Source organism: Dermacentor silvarum, chromosome 7 (assembly GCF_013339745.2).
Source record: "Dermacentor silvarum isolate Dsil-2018 chromosome 7, BIME_Dsil_1.4, whole genome shotgun sequence".
NCBI classification, from domain to species: domain Eukaryota; kingdom Metazoa; phylum Arthropoda; class Arachnida; order Ixodida; family Ixodidae; genus Dermacentor; species Dermacentor silvarum.
The window spans coordinates 164,791,124-164,811,901 of record NC_051160.1 but is presented as its reverse complement, the minus strand read 5'-3'; the positions used below and the strand labels follow the sequence as shown (position 1 = coordinate 164,811,901).

General features: G+C 49.2%; 1 protein-coding gene across 2 annotated transcripts in view; it reads left to right on the top strand.

Moving 5' to 3' along the window:
* LOC119458661 (mitotic checkpoint serine/threonine-protein kinase BUB1-like) overlaps positions 1-20,778 on the top strand; it is a 169,812-nt gene that overhangs the window by 104,646 nt on the left and 44,388 nt on the right. Inside the window, exons 16-18 of one of the 2 annotated variants that reach the window (XM_037720526.2) lie at positions 1,819-2,013; positions 7,728-7,867; positions 13,178-13,414. In XM_037720526.2, the coding sequence (XP_037576454.1) occupies positions 1,819-2,013; positions 7,728-7,867; positions 13,178-13,414 (572 nt within the window). Of the gene's footprint in view, positions 1-1,818; positions 2,014-7,727; positions 7,868-13,177; positions 13,433-20,778 lie in introns of both variants that reach the window. The other variant, XM_049671339.1, reaches the window with a different exon arrangement.

Below are 20,778 nucleotides of genomic sequence, written 5' to 3'. Positions count from 1 at the left end.
GCACGGTGACAGTCGAAAATGAGGGAGCTACGAAAGAGGGCGAGAGGCGCCACCGAAGCGGCGGAGTTGCCGAGGCGAAATCCGCTTCCCTGCCGCCCTCCTCCCTCACATTCCACGGTCTCCGCGTGCGCCCTTCGCCGTGTTGTGCCAGCGCCGCCCACTCCTTGAAGTTTCGTTTACTGCCGTTATCGTGAAGCGAGCGTTAGCCGACATTGGCAGTTTCGTGGCCCTCGCTTGGTTTGCGCGCCGGGATATTTCACTACTCACACTCAAGATTCTGGTTTCAGCCTCACTGGCTCTTCGTTCGCACCACGTGCCCTTCTCCTCCACTTCGTCTCTCTTTCTTCCTCGATCACTCCTTGGGGCGCCCATTTGAGGGGAGCGTTTGCCGTCTCCGCTGACTTCCGTACTCCCAGGCAGCCGCACTGTAACCGGTATTTTGTTTCCCGCAACTGCACTATAAGCGATACGTGTATAAATGGAGTGCTATGGGAAAATTAAAGGGAGTCTGAAAAGACCGCACTATATCCGGTCCTGCACTATAAGCGGTTACGTTATAAGTGGTCTATACTGTACGTGAATGGTGCACTGGTAGACGTACCGTATTTATTGGAATATGAGGTGAGCTTTTTTCCCAGAATCTTTAGCCTCGAAGTCATCCCCCGCCATATACGCAAATTTTTCCTTTAGGTGTGGCTTCACGACAGGGCTTAACGACAGCGCGCATTTTGCCTTGTAGTGTGAATTTACAGCTGCGCGCGCCGTGATGTAATGTGGCATGCACAATTTTTTGTTGTGCATGCAGGTAGGCTGAAAAGTTGCTCTGGTCTTTACAGTATTGCCTGGTGTGTACAGTGGAATCTCGTTGATACGATTTTCACGGCAACTGGAAAATAAAACATATCCGAAATGCATTGCTCCTATAAGACATTGGCCAGGAAAAGAAGAAAAAAACACATTATCCCGAAAAATGCATTATGCAGAATCCTATCAACGAGATTCCGCTGTATAAAGTGGAGTAGAGAGATTGGTATTGGCTTTAATTTCGAGAGCGTTGTTGTAAATGAATTTCACCTTACTTATGTGAGAATGTAGGAAGTGCTTTCATGTTTTGTGAACTTTCGGAAACCCCACAGTGTTTCAAAAGGCATTGAAAACTCTTCCTTGTTGCCAGGTCTGGTCATTTTGAGCTGACAAGCGTAGTGCATATAATGCGCGCTACCGACCATCTGCCAAATATTACTTTGCTACATGCCGTGAAAAGAGCTGAAATTTTAAAGCAGACACTATTTGCCCTTCTCCTCACGGGTGCCACGCTTCCAGCCGGAGAGTCGTCAATCACGCAAGTGCGCTTCGTGCATCGTCTTGTGACGTCGCTCACAGTGACGCATGACTTCAAGAATTATTCGAGCCAACATCAGTTATTTGTTTAATCTGTTGCTTCAGTAGAAGAATTAAAAGTTTAGAGAAATAATAAAACATACTAACCTAATGCACTTCTGTTTCGTATGCTTGTTCCCACGTAGTGCAGTCGCGCATGCAGCCAATAAAACAGATTAGTGTTGGACGAAAATGTCGGCGACAATACGAGAATCTTCCGCAACCATATGATGGTCTATGCTTGCAACCGGTTTAAAGTTGGGGTTGTGCTGCCCGTCGGAATTGGGTTGGTTACCTTCATCGGAGAAAGGAAAGGGTGCCAGCTCTGCATTTATGAACACAACTCCCACACCATGTGTTTCGAGGGCTTCAAAAAAAGAAAAACTTTAGAAAAGCCTGTCAAACATGCAGTGTTTCGAATTCTCATGGTTGCTGCAGGTGACTTCGACCCCCTGCGCGACGGACCACAGGGTGCCTCAGGTGGGCGAGGATTTCACAGTGGGCGGTCTGACTGCACTTGTCCAGGGGGTGGCCATCTGTGAACAGTCCCCATCGGCCTCCTCAACAGCATCTGCACAGCCGTACCTCGCAGAGCCTCTTCTGCAGCCACCTCAACAAGTGCAGCAGCAGCCGGTATGTGCAGTGCAATTGTACAGCCAACCACAAAAGTTTGTGCTGCAGGGTCTTACGAAACATTGAATTTGTGAGCAGTTTGGGACCATAGCCAGGAAAATGCTACAATATTGTGTTGTTTGCATATGCAGTCGAACCCACCTTTAAAGATCCCAGAGATAACAATTTATCTGTTAAAGTGACCTAACTTCACTGAATTGATGATTTTCCAAATCTGCCTATTGAAGCTGCGTCCAGCTATAATGAACATTTTCAAAAGCACCGTACTTCTACAACGCACACTTCGAACCCGGTCGCAGTAAGAGAAGGGCCCACTTGATGTTCTCGAGCACGGAAGTGCAAGCAAACTGGGTGCACGGCAGCACACCCTCAGTTCCAATCCAACCGTGACTAAGATATGACCACCAAGAGGAAGCAGCTCACTCGCTTTCAACCATGCTTTCAAGGCACGTCGCTTGCTTTAAGGCGAGGCAGTGTGGCGGCCCTGCCTCCAAGGTAGCACTGGTATGCGTGCTGGCGCCTCTCGCGCTATCTTGGAGGCCTTGAGGGCTGCACTCTAGTTTTCGTGCACTTCTTGTGAGGCTGCGTGCGTTCTCGGCGGCCACAACAGCACTCTTGTCTCTTTTTGTAGCGTTAGCTACACTGGCCTAGCCAAGCCCGTTTCGCGCGGCACATCAAGAGCCGTGCTGCGCATGCGCAAGGATCAGTGATGCCACACGGCTTGCGCACCGGAGCCGGCACCTCTCGCGCACTCCGGGGCCGCCGCCGCGCGCGACTCACCGCCGCCGGTCTGCGCATTCCAGAGGAGTGACGTCGTAGCCGTGGTAGACGCACTGGCGCCGGCGCGCGCTCGCTGTGCAGTCGCTGTCTGACACTGCGCTGGAGCCGCTGCGCTTCTGACTGGCGTTTGCCAGTGTGGTATAGCCATGGAGAAGGAGAGCGCAAATGCTGCTCAACAGCGCAGAAAAACGGAGAAGCTTGACTCATCGGATCCCGAAGTAGTTGCCTGGCAATTAGCGGTTGAGCGTAGGAGGAATGAATACATGTGCCACATAATACGTATACCGCGTGTGTGTCATTGGAGCAGCAGTAAGCATGACAATCAAGCTAATCCTTGACAATCTAGACAACCAGGAAAGCTAAGAATAATCAGCTGAACCTTTGCTAACGCTACGTATATCCTGGCATAGCCGAGCTAAGCCACTGCAACTTTTTTTTTTTTTTTGCCTTTTTCACGGCGGCGTTCTTGCTTTTGTGAAATTCTTCGTCCGGCATCAAGTGCGCTATTTGGGTGTGCGCTGTTTGGACGATTCTTACCAATTTAGATCAAGGGCTGCTCATGCATTTCTATCTTGTTGCTGTCGATATTCATGGGGCCAGAGTCGTTACCGTGCCATTACTACGCTCTTATCGGGAGATCAGTGATCACAATTCATTGACACATCATTTACGTTGTTGCTGATAAGTCTGCGGTGGCGTTCTACCTTCCGAACTTCATACATTTTCAGCCGAAGCGACACAAAAAACTTAACTTTGTGGCTCTCGGCGTGTGTGGATGATGGTGCAGCCGGAACGTCAAGCCCTTAGCAAAATACGTGCATGATGCAGTTGTTTAATTCCGCGTCCAGCCAACTAGAGTGCTTCGCTGTCATATGCAGAATCCAGTTATGTACTCCTGATAACAAAATATGATTCTGTTGAAAAATGGTGGTGGCTGTGCTCATAGTTTCAAAAAGCCAGTTATGGAAACTGGCCGGGCGTCATTTCGAAAAGGCTACGCTGCCGCATTTTGGTCTTTAGATGATGCTTTTAACTGAAACTTGCCACTAGATGCGGGAAAGCGCCAGGAACAAAAATGATGCTGGAAATCAAATTTTTCACACCAAAATACTAGTGTGGGATTGTAGTGTTGAAAAGCTCAGTGCGGGGCCTAGGTGTGCATCCTGGAATCCAGCCAGGTTGAACACCTACAAGGGGCATGGGAATACATCAATAGACCTTACTCGAGGACTGTGAACACTTGCTGTCACAAGGCTAGCAGGATGAAGAGCGGCAGCAGCGGCAAGTGAATTCCCCTTCGTGATGCTTCAACGGGAACTAGCTACGCAAGAACACGGCGCACAAGAAGCTATCAGCAATATCGGCTGGCCAAACTGTGCACTCGCAGCGAAGTTTCTCCAAGATGCACGTGGCCGCGATCAGCCGTGCCATGCGAACAGGAAGTGTGCACTAACCTGCCCCCTTCCACTCCCCTCCGAGAGCACGCTCACCTCCCCGCTCACCAACCCACCATCCTTCTTGACGCACCCTCACACGCTATCCTTTGCAACTACCGTATGCGGACTATGGCCGCGATCCTATCGCACTTGGACCTTTATGCTGGACCTCGAGCAGACTTCGATGACAAGGAAAATCGCCTGGAGTGTCCATGTAAATGCTACAGTAATAATTTTATGTAATTATGTCAACACATGGTGCACAGCGGCTCGATGCATCTTTTTCGTGGTCGCTCAACGGTATATTGACAAATGCGGGAGGCGCATTTTATTCCACTGAAGCTTCATTAATTCGACCCTCGTTAATTTGGAAAATCGCGTAATTCGGACTCGTCCTCTGCTCCCGGCAAGCAGATGCATTATTTAATGGAATCAAACTCGTTAATTCGAACGTATTTGGTTCCCTGAGTGCAGTGAGCGCAGGGCGGTGCAAATGTGCGACGCAAAAGAGCAAAAGCAGTGCTAGCGTCCAACTGAAACGAAGTGCAGAATTCGCATTGTCATTGACATCAGCGGAAATCGTACGAGGAACACTTTGTGCCTTTATAGCTGCCATTCTTGTGTTTACCGCCGCAAGTAGCGCCGCGTTGGCCATGTGCAGTGTAGTTTCCATCCATGGTCGCCTTGATAGTGACCACACTTTACTGATAAAACTGCATAGGCTCATTTAGTCTTTTGTGTTGATATGAAATATCAAGGGACGGGCGAATGTTCGGTATTGTCGAATATTCGATTGAATAATTCTATATTCGTTATTCGCTTCGATTCGAATTGAGGTATTCAATATTTTCGAATTATTCGGCGCTCCCAAATAGCCAGCCAGAAGCCACGGAGGGCCGGTACACATCTCGGAGGCTGTGCTTCACGTCATGGCTGCCATATATCAACTATAAATCTCTAAGGCTTTACATTTTTGCATTAAAGAGCCGTAAATGTGCGACGCAAAAGAGAAGAAACAGCGCTCGCGCACAACCGAAATGAAGCGGCGGAGTCCGCATCGCCATAGTTATCAGCGGAAAGCGTATGTGAATGACAGCAATGACAGAATGCTTCGTGCCTTTTTGTGCCTTAATTGCATTTACCACTGCGCATAACAACGCATTGACCGCGGGATTTCATAGTCGTCATCCATGATTGCGTCTATGTACATGCAAAATATAATTGATATTTGTAGGGATGGGTGAATAGTGAATGAGGTTCGAAGTGAATAGTGATTTGGTTGAATAATTTCGAATCGAATAGTTCGAATAGTATAGTAGTTGCCAAGATAATTAATAATTACCTTCTATTGTTTGCTGAAACAATTAAAATTGACCTGCTAAGGTGAAAGTTGTAAACAACATATATTTGGATACTGCAGTGCATAAGAATAGCAATGCTGCAAACAGATTTGAAATTCAACAATAAATCGTCATTTTACAGCCCATTGAAGTTCACAGTATCAATAAGAACAAATGTAGATGTAAATAAAAACTTTTGGAGTTGAAAATTAAAAATCTGCTCTCAGCGTTGCCTTCCCAACACATTTAGCTTTGTGCTGAAAAAAAAAAATAGCTCTAGCTGTCCTAGTTCCAAAAATATTGGTGCAGCAAACAAGCAAAGTGACCAAAAGTCATGTTTTGAGAAAAATTAGAAAAAACTTTACTCAGTGCTATGCAGTAAAAGCTATTTGCATATTTACATTCAGAATTGACTAGTAAGCCCCGTAGTAATCTGCTTGCAGCACTTCAAGCTTTATGGCATTAGTATCATATAGCAAAAAAAAAGTGTCATTTGTTGATTACCTGTGCACCGCATTTCGCGCGCAGTGAGATTGTTCAAGAGGGATGGGTTGCATGTTTGTTCGATGCAGTATCAGCGCAGGTCGCGCATGAGATGAATATCTTTAATCGTCAAAAGTGTCATTGCCGTTTGCCAATTACTGGTGTCGTGCACACAGCAAGATTGTTCACGAGAAACGGCGTGCACGTTTGGCCGCTGCTCACGCGCGGTAAACTCCGCACTGACGCGGCATCGACGCAGATTGCACACGAGATGACGAATCTCGTGTGCAACCTGCGGCGATTCCACTCTATGCGCATAGAGAAATGTAACCTCCATGCACGCAGGGCTCCTACGGGGCGCACTTTCCGAATGGTGTCGTTTATGCGCACTTGCGCTTTGGAATTTGCCGTGTCCACGGCAAGGAATGTAAAAACGAACAACCAAAGAATCATTGGTGACGTGGAGCTTCCTTTTTTGGAGGTTTTCTCGGCTTCAGCATCTGCTTTGCGTACGCCACTACACGGTAGTGCGTAGTGGTGAAATCTATGGAAAATAGCAACATTGTGGAGACCAAGAGCCAGCAGTGAAGTTTTCGGGGATAACTCATATGGTGACAACTGATGAACTGATGGATGCATGGGCAGAATGGTTAATTTTCAGGGTGTCACTATAACGAACTTTCAGAAAAATCAACAATTTGCTGCTGTCCCCTGAAGTTCGTTACATAGAGATTTCACTGTATACAGCATTCGCCCAATATCAAAGAATTGGGCGCCTATACGTATTCAACTTGTTAAGTGGATGACACACTTAAACTGATGAAATGGTATAACGAAGCTGAGGACAACTTACAGGGAATTAACTCCTTAGTGAAATGCTGATTTAACGGTGAATTAGGGTTATATCAGAACTTGTCTTTATCTTATATAATAATAAGAAAGGAAGAGCAAGTTTAGAAAAACTGATCTTAGTGTAATACATATTGAATGCAATGTTTCAGAAAGTACTAATACAGACTTCCTCTTTGCACCAGAGCAGGAAGTGATTGCTCCAAAGCATTGTTTTTTTTTGCTCCAAGCAGCAAATGTTTCTGTTCCAAAAGCGCTCCAAAAGACCAAGTGCCGCTTCCATCACTGCATAGACTGTCTGCCATCTCAAAAAGACAGATTATTTTATCTTTGCACTGCTGGTTTACGCACGACAGTTTCATGTAGCTGCGTCTGCTGCATGTGTTCTCAGAGATAGCAGCGCCGGGTTACATAGTGTAGTCTGCTGCGACTACCACGGGGGGCCACGACAAGCTCTTTTGCCGCCGAGACACACTTAACACTAGAGACTCAACGTTGCAGAGACACTACACAGGGGGCTTTGTGTAGCTTCCAGTGGGCTAGCGGAGGCGAGAAGAAAGACGCGTATTGGTGCAATAAGTCCATATAATGGTAGGATTAAAATAATTTTTCCACCATGACATTCGTTGGATGACGTCCTTAAATAGTGCGGCCATTCTATGACGAAAGTGCTTCACGGCCCCTTTAAACTGCATCCCAGTTGATATGGGTTTTCACATGTGTCAAAGGGGCAAGAAAATTGTCCAATCTTTTGTCCTTTAGTTGTGAATCTCGATACTCCTGCATCAACACATTGATTGCCTGCCGACACTTGGCTGCCTCGCAGGAACTTTGCGACCTGGAAAATCGGCAGCCTCCTGCTGTGCAGCCAGCGGTGGAATTCCCAGCGCCCCCTGGTGCAGACTCCGGCAACAATGTGCCCCTAGCCAAGCGCCGGTTCTCCGTTGCTGCTGCTGGGGACCTGAGGTACTCGAGCAATACACATGTATTGTGCTGGACAGTGTGATGCTAGGAGTTAGGCAAGGGCAGCACTTCCTTCGATTGATTGACTTTTGCTTGACCTTGTTGAAGTGCAGAGCCAAACTGTGCTGCTTCGTGCTACAGTAATATCTCGTTAATCCGACCCTTGCTAATTGGAAAATCTGATAATTCGGAGTTTACCTCTGGTTTCAGCAGGCACATTGGCGATTTTCATCATCTAGATTCTAGAAGGTGTGCCTGAGTTGTGCAAAGATGGTGACTCTCCATTGGTGCTCATCTTGATAGCTATCGCATGTTTCGTCAAATGTGATATTCAATTGCGGAATTTTCCTTTCTTTAGTGAGTTTTGTCAAATTTACAGAACATGGATTCCATGCGAAAACCCACTGCATGAACATTACACGAGAGCATCAACTCGTGTATCAACACGAGAGCATCAACACGAGAGCCCAACTCAAGGCTCGAAAAGCGCCCATCCTTGCACTTGAAAATTGTGCCTGATGCAACACACTGTGAAAAACAATGAAAGGAGTACACCCACTACATACGACATACTCGCACCGAGCAAGTACACACAACCGCCTACCTTCCTACGCATTTTACTAAAACATTTTGAACCTGTTACAGTGTAGACCGCTTATAACGTAAGTCGCCGGAGTCGCGAATATCCGCACTATAAGCGGTACGGCACTATAACCAAAGCAAAAACTTTCAAGACCTGCACATATGCAAGACATCTGCACTGAGCCGCCACGCGTATGCTACAGTCGAGGAATGCGGCTAGAACGTTTGCATTCGATTTACAGTCGAATCTCGTTAATTCGAACCAAATCACGTGGCGGCGCCACCGCTATAGAGTAAAAGCTTAGGAGAGAGCCCTCAATGTCACGCGCGAATGAACAAAAAAAAAATGCGGCGGAAATTTCACCTTCTCTCAAATGGCAAGGTTGCCGATTCTGTGTTCGGCAACCTTGCCAACCCGATTCTGTGTTCGGCACGTACATGCGTGTACGTGACCCGCCGTGGTTGCTCAGTGGCTATGGTGTTGGGCTGCTGAGCACGAGGTCGCGGGATCGAATCCCGGCCACGGCGGCCGCATTTCGATGGGGGCGAAATGCGAAAACACCCGTGTACTTAGATTTAGGTGCACGTCAAAGAACCCCAGGTGGTCCAAATTTCCGGAGTCCCCCACTACGGCGTGCCTCATAATCAGAACTGGTTTTGGCACGTAAAACCCCGTAATTTAATTTTAATGCGTGTACGTGCCGACGTCTCAGCCACGCTACCGTAACCATGCGTAGAAAATGGCAGTGAACCCTTCTTTCTCCTTTATGCTTCCTCTACTTTCTAGCCACGCGTTAACCTTGCACGCTGTGGCTGCGGTGCAGAGGGAAGCAGCGGTGCTGTCCCAGGCCGGCCAACGAAACTACCCACGCCGGCAAACGCCCGCTTCCCGATAACGGCAGAAAACGAAACTTCGGGGAGCTGGCGCCGGGCCGGCTGGAGCGGCGGCGCCTGCACGGTGGTGGGCGCGCACGGTGACAGTCGAAAGTGAGGGAGCTACCAGGGAGGGCGAGGGGAGCCACTGAAGCGGCGGAGTTGCCGAGGCGAAATCCGCTTCCCTGCCGCCCTCCTTCCTCGCATTCCACGGTCTCCGTGTGCGTCGGGCCGTGCCGGCGCCACCCGCTCCCTAAAGTTTCGTTCACTGCCTTTATCGTGAAGCGAGCGCTGGCCGGCGTTGGCAGTTTCGTGGCCCTCGCTCGCTATGGCGCCGTAATATTTCACAACTCGCACGCAAGCATCTGGTTTCAGCCTCATTGGCTGTTCGTTCGCACCACATGCCCTTCTCCTCCACTTCGTCTCTCTTCCTCGAGCACTCCTTGGGGCGCCCGTTTTAGAGGGCGTTCGCCGTCTCCGCTGACTTCCGTACTCCCAGGCAGCCGCACTGTAACCGGTATTTTGTTTCCCACAACTGCACTATAAGCGATACGCATATACATGGAGTGCTATGGGAAAATTAACGGGAGTGTGAAATGACCGCATTATATCCGGTCCTGCACTATAAGCGGTTACGTTATAAGTGGTCCTAAATTTGTGAGGGATGTTGAAACATGAGCGATAACTGAATTTAATGCAACCTAGGAGAGCTGCATTATCCAAAATCCTTATCCTATAAGTGAGGCAATTAATGTTAGCTGTTAAACTTAAATACTAGTTACTTGTGCACAATGAAAAAGAAAACTCTAAAGACTAGCATTAACAAAAGCCTATCAACATACAGTCGGTGCTGTTTGCATTACAATTACTAGTTGGCTCATCTGGTATGCGACTTTTGGTTTCTGAGGAGTGCATGTAGGTTTCCTTTGTCTGGTACATGACATTTTTTCTTTTAGTGAATTTTCGTCCACCTTGCGGGCTTCTGCAGAACTGATTCGCTGTAATGTAAGCGTTCTGCAAAGTCAAATAAAGAACATCTTGATTGGTCTGTATTTCACTCACGTTGGTCCTTACCTAGCATGCTCCAAAGCATGCATCTTTTGCTCCAAACTGCTTCATTGGTCCCGGCAAAGGTATACGTATTTACATAGAGACACTCCAGCAAATCAGATCTTCAAAAACCGCGCAAAAGTTGTTTCGCGCAAAATGTTTTCCCTCCCATGGACTGCTTTTGAGACAAACGCTAGCCAAAGGTGAAGGTTTGATGCATCGCTAGCTCTCGTTATGTCGCTTGCTGTAAAAATAATGACGAGGAATGAGGAAATGACGTAATAGTTCAGCGGAAATCCGCTAGGTGGAAATAAGTAATTAAAGGGAAACTGAGACATCCACCCAAATGTAGCAATTTGCTACAATGGAAACCCAACCGGGTTCCTCGAAAGAAAGCCTCGCAGTTGAAGAAAAATTCGTCCTGGTCCGGGACTCGAACCCGGGACCACCGCCTTTCCGGGGCAGCCGCTCTACCATCTGAGCTAACCAGGCGGCTAGAAGATGGCGGGGCGAAGTCGAATTTTTCGACAACTCGAAGCAAAGGCAAGTGTATGACGTAATAGTTCAGCGGAAATCCGCTACATGGAGATAAGTAATGAAAGAGAAACTGAGACATCCACCGAAATGTAGCAATTGCTACAATGGAAACCCAACCGGGTTCCTCGAAAGAAAGCCTCGCAGTTGACGAAGAATTCGTCCTGGTCCGGGTCTCGAACCCGGGACCACCGCCTTATTACTTATCTCCACCTAGCGGATTTCCGCTGAACTATTACGTCATATACTTGCCTTTGCTTCGAGTTGTCGACAAATTGGACTTCGCCCTGCCATCTGCTAGCTGCCTGGTTAGCTCAGATGGTAGAGTGGCTGCCCCGGAAAGGCGGTGGTCCCGGGTTCGAGTCCCGGACCAGGACGAATTTTTCTTCAACTGCGAGGCTTTCCTTCGAGGAACCCGGTTGGGTTTCCATTGTAGCAATTGCTACATTTGGGTGGATGTCTCAGTTTCCCTTTAATTGGAATGAGAAAATGAATGATGAGGAAAGATGTGTCGAACTGGAGCAAGCAAAGCAGCGCATGCCCTTCTTTCCTTTAAGGAGCAAGCCCCCCACCATGGGCCTGATCACATTACCGCATGCTGACCTCCCTCTCAGCATGCACTTGATCCCATTACCACATGCTCAATAGCGTAATCTCCAACATGTGCATCAAGCCACCATTCTTGGCTGATCCTCGCACGTTTGCCGTTGCACTTACAGTAAATGGTGCGGGAGGGGTGTTCTTATTGCATTTGGACTTTATATGGAACCTAGGCTTCTTCCGGCGCATGTTGTCGTGCACTGGTGTAACAAAAATCTTTTAAATGCAAAGCATTTCTTGCCAGCGGCTCTGTCCGTCCCTTCCTTTGCCGTGCGGCGTCCACACCCGCACTGCGCATGCGCATCCTCCTCCCCCACCTCTCCTTGTCTCCTCTCCTCTCGGCGTTCCTCCTCTCCTTTCCGGATTGCGCAACGAATGGCAACACCTGCGGCTCCGCGCGCGATAATGCGAAGCAGCTTAGGTTAGAGGCGCGACGGTAGGCGCTGCAAGCTGCGCTGGGGGGCGCCACTGTAGCTCGCGGTATAATGACGCGCGCGCGCTCTGCTCTTCTCATTCTCCTCCCGCAATGCCACGATGAGTGCCACAGACAGCGCCAGCGTCAACGCCAGTGTCAGCGCCGTGGACAGAGCCGCAGAGAAGAGGGTTCGAGCCGCTGCCACGAAACGGCAGCGGCGACAGGCCGATCCTGAACTTCGGGTGAGACGAAGCCGGTAGCTACGTACCTCAACCTAACGGAAACGATGAACTGAAAACTAATGGGAACTTGAGTCCACCCCATGGCTGCTTTGCGTACTACTCAGGGTTCCCCTATGGGAAGATGGTGTAATTTTTTTTTTTCAGAGGGAGCCCAGAAACAGTTATGATTTTGCAGGCTGTACCGCACAATTGATCGTGTGCTATATTTATTGCTATAAATCTATCGTTAGTTGGAACTACATTTTATTCTAATAGACTTCTGGTCACCTCGGAGTTTGAATTAACATTCTACTCTATTATCTTGGCGTGCACGATTGTGTACGCAGTGCCTGAAGCGGTATATATGTCATGAACCTTCTTTGGATGCTTCAAGGACTTTTTGGTCTGCCGGTGTCTAACCTCTTTCACGGCAGCTTTTCTGTTGCTGCTAGAACATGCTGTAGGTGCACGTTCGACGGGTGAGAGTGGCCGCTCTTCTAGCTGAAAAGCTTTACGCCCGAGATAGATGCCTATGCATTCGTGTTGTAGTGCATACAGCCAACATGCTAAAACCGAATTCTTCACTGCCAGTGGGACAAAACTGGATGCAGCCGAGAGGCAGTTTTCTATGTGGCGTCCGAAAGTGTACACGCTGTGGTCTATGGTGCACCACAGCACATGCGTCTGTTAATGTAACATTCTTCCCCCATTACATATTGTTCAAAAGGTGTCTTCAGCAGTACGGTTTACTGCTACATTACTTGAATGCTAATCACATTAGCGTCAACTGTCATCGTGAGGTGGGTTCTGCCGCATTAATGCGATTAGCATTCTTTGGGAACTTCACACAGCTTCCAGTGTGTTTGTGTGCACCGGGTTCAAAAACCGTTGGACTAACTTTGGGTCTCTGGGAATGTGCTGCTTTTCATGATTGTGTAAAACGCAAAAAATTGCGCATTTATGGTAAGATCGCTAATTGCATTAAGGTCATCTGCAGCAGCCATTTGTGAAGGACGGATGTGCCGCCAATCTTTGCAGCACCATCCTGGAGTGCAGCAAGGAGGGCAAGTCGAGCAGCAACAGTGGAGGCAGCAGCTGTTCGAGCAGCTCGTCCCAACACTCTGTGGGCGTGGCCACACTGAGCACCACCACTGGCCGACCCCCGACTGGCGGCAGCTCCACCCTGCCTGCCGTCCAGGAGGAGCCCGACGACAACGATATTGGTGGCGTCCCCACGGCAACACCGCCAGAGCAGCTGCAGGAACATGGCGAGGGGTGCGTGGTCCAGCTCGTGTAGACTTTACCATTCTCGTATCTTTAGCTTGAGCTACAGAACCCTTGCACGTATCTGTTCAGGTTAGCCCTCGAAGCAAAATTTTGCCTTGTCTAAATCGGTTAGAGTAAGGCATAACATCGAAGCTGCAGAGGTGGTGAATGCGAAATATTTAATGCGAAGCATTCTTTGCCTCATTCTTGCCATTTTGTGGTACGTAGGTAGCTGGTAGGTTCCTGTTACGCCTTGTTTTAATAAGAAGAAAATAATGTGCGATTGATGGTGGAATCGAACCTTCAATTCGAACCTGAGCACCGGGCACAGCAGCCCAGGGCTCAGGTGACGATCGCAAGCATGCTTCTCTTTCGAAAGCCAGCCAGCTCTTTGAAACACTCGCCGATTGCGCACCGCGCCAATTTCTAGTCGTTTCCTTGTGTCAGTGCATGCTTTGAGGCACCATTAGACTCCCCGCTACTTTCTCCGTAGCAGTTTAGACTATGTAGAAACTGTGCGACATTGTACCAACTTCATGATCATCCAAGTTAATAATCTTTTAACTAGGGGTGCGTGAAAACCAAATGCCGCATAACTCGTGTAACGCTCACTTTCTTTTCCCAATTTTGATAAGAAGCGGCCCTAACACGGGACCGAACCTTTCGGTCAAAATGGTGCCGGTGTAGCCTGGACTTGTGCAAACCCCAGATCTTATGGACAGCTCTCACCGGCTCTCACCATCTAGTACAGTCAAACACCTGCATACTATATTGAACTCGCAAAAAAACTGGAATTAGTTCGATATATCGAGTAATGGGGGGGGGGGGGCGATATAGAACAGTTCAAGAATTTGACTAAGTACAAAACGCACCTCATTAAAAAAGTGTTCTTTACTTTCTAAATACATGTACGGCGGGCATACAGTGCAGTCCAGTTATAACGATATCGAGAAAAACGAGAAATCCGATCGTTATAACCGATTATCGCTATATCTGGACTGCGAAAAAAAAAAAAAATTCCCGAATATACCTTTGCACTCCCGAAACCGAAACTGACACTTGCGATAAAAAATCGATGTTGTAGAAAGTAGGCCGTGAAAAATGAAACTTTTATTTATACCTCTAAATAGCGTCTCAATCGTTAGGCACGCTGAAATAAAAATCTGCACATGCTTTCACGGAAGTTTCGGAGTCAGAACCGCCGTGTGCATCGCGTCCATCTGCTGCGCAAACACTGGCGGCTATAATTTAGCGCGCATGAATTCAATGAGCGACTCGATCGACGATGTTGCACTTTGGTTGAACCTCGGGGTTGGTGTCAAAGGCGGGCAATTGTCAGTCTCGTTGTCACTGCTGCTGCTGTCATCGCCTCCGTCGCACAACGCCGCCGTCTGTCGCGACAACGATCTTCTCTTCGCAGAACGAGGCAGCACTATTTTCACTCAGAAGCTCCTCCATCGAAGCGCCACCTATTTCATCGTCAGTAGCGACGTGCTCCCAGAGATCGGACACCACCGTGTTGGTTTCGCCCATGGGGTTTTCGTCGTGGCGCACGAAGCCCGCCTTTTCCGTTGATCGGCATGGACACTGCTTCTAGCCTTCATGATCGTGGCGCTCCCGGTTTTCATAATCGTCATATCATCCACTGCGCGAGCTCGTACTTCAAGTCTTGCAAAATTTGCAGCTTCGTCTCGAGAGACGCAGCTTTGCGCTTTGACGGCGCACCTCCCGCTGCTTCCGCGGTGCATAGGCCGCGCAGGCGCCGCTTGCTTATCGCTTTCTCCCCCCTCTTGCAAAATTAGTTTCGTCTCAAGGGGCGCACCTGCCGCTGCTTCCGTTGAGAGAGAGCGCGGCAGGGAGCGCAGGCGCCCCTCGCCAGAGGAGGCGTTGCCTTCGCTTATCGCCTTTCTTCCGCCCTCTGCTCGCGTGACCGCCGGGGACGCGGGGGTGAAGCAGCTGGCGCCATCCTGTGCACGCTGCACCAACTTGCGATGCTCTCCGTGGCTTTCGCAATCGGCGCGCGGGCGGGATGCGCTGCGCGGTAATGGCGGCAGATACGAACTCGCGTAGGCAAACTTTTCGCCCCGTCTCGGTTAAGGGCAACGTAGGAACGCAATTTTCACGATTATTCTGCATGAAAAGCACTGCCCAGAAGCAAAATTTCAATCGTTATATCCGATATGCGGTGAATAATATATCGTTATATACGGTTTTTTTTCTCATAGCCCCAATGCATAAGTTGATACTCTTAGGTCGACTCATCGTTATAACCGATATATCGTTATATGTGGTATCGTTATATGTGGACTGCACTGTATTAGCGCAAGAAACAGTCGCCAATCTTCTTCTGCTTTTTCATTTTCAAAGCATTGTTCATCATACACTTTTCAACGTTGTCGAGTGACTCGGAAAAGTTGAGCCCACTGCCTTATATGGAGTGGTGGTGAACAACGCTCAGCGCAAGAAGTGCGTCGGACGACGTGGGCGGGTCGGAAATCTTTGGGTCCTTGCAGTTGCTGTCGTCGCCGACATCCCTAGCCAGATTGGTAACGATGTCTTTGTCGCCGAGCGTCTCTGGTGGTCGCAACATGGTCGTCGACGGTGACGAAGTCTGTTGCTGCAGTCTCATCACAAACGGCACCCGGGAACTCGGGACAGCTGGCTAAACAAATCATAGTTTCTCAAGTGGTTCTTTCTTTCTTTTCTTTATTACACACATATACTTTTCATTTTACGAGATTCATCACAATTTTTCACACAGGTTCATCACAATTTTTGGATGAGCTTGTGCCAGCCTCGCCGAAAACGAGTCCACAATGACGGAAGCACTTATCTTTTTTGACGTCATTCCACGATGCATTCAACATCGTTATTCCGCCCAGGAGGTCAATTTTCAACTCGCGGCCAGTGCGAAGGTTTAGCAAAAGCCGTTGCACAAGACACCTCCAGTGCGCGAATGACACCTCGGTCTAAAGGCTGCAGCACCGAGGTTGTGTTCGGCAGCAGGAAACGAAGCTCGATATTGTCACGTAGTAGTGACACTGAAGTAAACAGTCGTAAAACTGTGTATGACGAAACTGATTCTTTATTGGGCAAACCTGTGCCCACAAAAGCAAGCTACACTCGAAGCTACACTCGAAATCTGATCAGCGGCGAAACGCGGCGGCTTTTATACATGAGTCATCGAAGGTTCCAGATTAATCCCTGGTACCTGCGTGTCTTCCAGAAACTTCTAGACAATTCGCGTCGCTCAGACAATCAGATTACATGAGCATTTCTGACAACAGACAACTGATATAAGCATCGATAACGTTTGAGAATCTTCCGATACATGCAGGCGCGCCCTGTGCCTAGCGATAACGTTTAACATTTGTTAGTCGGTGAAAAGCGGTCACTGGTGAAAGATAAACAGTATACGTGTCAATACCCTCCCCTTAAACATCATCCCGATGCTACAAACACGAAAGCGAAAACAAAACCACGCGTAAAGAAAGAAGAAAAAGAAAAAAAATGACAATAACAAAACAATAAACTAGCCAAGTTTGCCAGCGAGCGTAGAAAGGCTAAAGACACACTACGTGGATGACTTCAAGTCGTGCGCGGCGCTGCTGTGATTGCGAAATGCCATCTGGCGCGACCTCATAGTCCAATGCGCCAATACGTCGGATGATCTTATATGGGTCGAAATAGCAACGTAACAGTTCTTCACTAAGTCCCCGTCGGCATATCGGAGTCCAGACCCAAACACGGTCGCCGGGCTGGTACTCGACGTAGCGTCGTCGAAGATTGTAGTGTCGGCTGTCGGTCCTCTGCTGGTTCTTGATGCGCAGGCGGGCGAGCTGTCGACCTTCTTCGGCACGCTGCATGTCAATATTGCTGACGCTTACCTTACAATGATGCGCAGAGCAAATATCAACGAGTGAGCAGATTTTTCTGCCTTCGCTTACCAGGTCATCCTCCCACCGACTTAAGCCAGTTCTCAAAAAGTTCGCTTGTCATCCAAGCTTTCCTGTTGGACCTGTAGATCACCGGAATGGAAAGTGCATTCTTCAGGCGCCGCAGCGATTTGCTCTTTCCGATCACGAGTGGTCGAAGCTTGGTCGATCCATCAATGTTGGTGGCAAGCAACACCGATATTCGAACAATTTTCCCGCTGTGGGACTTGTCATCGCGACATGCCAGTGTTTTGTTCGGCAGCATTTGCCAGAACAAAGCAGTCTCATCGGCATATATGACGGGGATGCTACCGTGTGATGTCGCTTCAATTCTCTTCAATCCACTTTTGCACGCTGCTGACGTCCACTACGCGGCTTTTACCAGTTGCAGCCCAGCCGACAATGCTGTGACGCTCTTTAAAACGCTGCAGCCAACCTGACCTGCCTTTGAAGTCGGGTCTGTTCAGAATGAAAGCAAAATTCTTAGCTTTCTGTTCAATTTTATTCAATTGTTCAATTTCTATCAAGGCGCGATGAAGAAGTCGCAGTAGCGCGCAGTATTAAAAAGGTGACCTGCTGCTATTCCTCTTGATCAGGGCTGTGCAACCTCTGTTCTTGACATTGCGACACTAGTGGAGGTGCTGGAGCCTTGAACCTCTTGCGTTCAACCCCTATCAGGCCCCGTACACCCAGACCGAAAGCTCCACCTCTCGTCACGACTCCAGTCCACCGATTCAGTTGGCACCTCCTCGGCCTGAGCCCGCAATTCCCTCCCGTTGCGACTCCCACCAGAATGGCAGTTCCTACACCATCGGCCACTCTTCCTTCTTCTAAGACAGGGCTGAGCCTTTCCCAGGTGACTCTTGAACAGCCTCGCGTTCCCACAACCTTCCATGGTGATGCTTTTGAAGATGTTGAGGACTGGCTCGATCAGTACGAGCACGTCGCTAATGTCAATCACTGGACCGAACGACAGAAACTCACCCATGCTTATTTCGCGCTCGAAAAGAGTGCTTGCACATGGTACGAGAACAGGGAAGCGAGCTTCCATATGTGGGGCAATTTTCGCCGTCAGCTCCTCGATACATTCGCAAGCTCGGGCGAGAGGCATTACGCTCACCAACTGATTGAGGCTCGCGTACAGAAGCCGAAAGAATCCGTCATGTATGCGGAGGATATGGCCCGTCTGTTTCACCAAGCTGACCCCGATATGACCGAGGCAAAGAAGGTGCGTCATCTTATCTGGGCAATTAAGGAACCGCTGTTTGCAGGCCTTGTACGAAACCCGCCCACAACGGTCGACGACTTCATCAAAGAAGTGACGTATCATTGAGCGGGCACTTCAGCAACGTTGCCGCCACTTTAACCACCTACCCAACAACACACCAATAAGCGCCGCATCTCAGGATGTTGACCAGACTTCTTTACGGGAAATGATTAGTCATTCTGCGTGAAGAGCTGCGAGCCCTCGGCATTCCTTGTACGGAGTCTCCAGTCGTTTCTATTGCCGAAGTCTTGCGCCACGAGTTGCGGCAAGCCTTCTCCTCAACAGCTCCATGTCTTGAGGCACGTCAATTGAGCTATGCCGATGTGGTCTGACGTCCTCCCCTTTCACCGGAGGTACCGCCACTTCAGCCTCGGACCGTTCCCGTGTCGTCGTGGCAGCAGGAGTCTGAGACGACCTCCTGTTCGCCGTACTGACTTGTGGCGCATGGCCGACCGTCGACCACTCTTTCCACTGTGGGGAACCTGGCCACATTGCCCATTACTGTCCCCATCGAGAGGCTGGGGTGGCAAGCTTTTCGCCTGCTGCTTCTCTGCGCTTTGACGACCGTTGTGTCCCGAACCGTGATCACCTGTCGACCAGCCAAGCAGCTTCACCACGTCATCGCTTGCAGTCCCCGTCACCTGTGCATTACACTTCCCCAAACTGCCAGAGTTTCGCTGACGTTGTCAGGGGTGGTCGTTCCCCTAGTCCGCACCGGGGAAACTAAGGGCAGCGACCTCCGGGGGGAAGGTTGCCCAGTGTCGAGACGCCAAAAATACCCCCCACGCTACCCAAGAAGACGATATGAAGACGACGAATACTAACGCCGACGACGTTGCCCATGCCGATCTTAGCATTCTGATAGATGGACATCACGTCACAGCACTTGTTAACACTGGTGCAGACTTCTCAATCATGCGGCAAGAGCTGGCCGACCTCATTCGGAAAGTAAAGACGTCGTGGACCGGTCCACACATAAGTGCCGGTGGACAGTTAATGACACCAACGGGAACATGCACCGCTCGAATCCACATCGGTGATTCCAGCTTCGTTGCCACTTTTGTCATTCTCCCCGACTGCTGCAAAGACCTCATCTTGGGGATGGATTTTCTGAGAAATCACGGCGCCGTCACAAACATTCCAGACTGTATGGTGACGTTCTCTGCAATCCCCTATGTCGACACCATTCATGACGGGCAACATGAGCGTCTGCGAATCGCCGACGATATCACCATTCAACCGCGCTCCTGCCGCCTTGTATCTGTCTCGTGCCGGAAGTCCTACAATTGGGATGTGATTGCGGAGCAAATCGTTGCACTATTGCTAACCCAAGGCGTTTCAATTGCTAGAGGCCTCGACATGACTGCGTAATGCGGAAGTCCTTCTCACGAACTTCAGCAACGAACGCCGTCACATCCAGAAGGGCACCCTAATTGCGTACTACGACGAAGTCACCCAAGTAAAAAATTGTTTGGCTGTACAACGTCAAGAAACAACCGTTCCGGCCTCCACACATTTGTCTGTCGACGTCAGCTCCACCCTGTCGCCTTCTGAGAGACAGCACCTCTTGGAGCTGATATAGCAGTTTGAAGATTGCTTTTCGACTATGTCAAACGTGAAACAAACACCACTGACCAAGCACCGTATAATCACGGATGATACCACGAGGCCGATTTGACAAACCCCTACCATCTAGCTCCAAAGGAACGTGAAGAGATTCAAAAGCAAGTGACCAAGATGCTAGAGGATGACGTGATACAGCCTTCGAACAGTCCCTGGACGTCACCCGTGGTCTTAGTCAAAAAGAAAGACGGCAGCTTGCGCTTCTGCATCGATTACCGCAAATTACGAAGAAAGACGTCTACTCGCTGCCACGCATAAACGATGCGCTGGACAGGCTGCGGCATGCACATTATTTTTCATTAATGGACCTACGGAGCAGGTATTGGCAGATAGAGGTCGACGAGAGATCGTGAGAAAATGGCCTTCATGACCCCCGACAGTCATTAAGAATTTAGGGTACTTCCTATCGGTTTCTGCTCAGCGCCAGCCACTTTTCAGCGTCTAGTGGACACCGTACTATCAGGCCCAAAGTGGCAAACTTGCTTGGTCAATTTAGACGACGTCATAGTCTTCCGAGCTATATTCGAGGAGCACCTAAGCCGGTTACT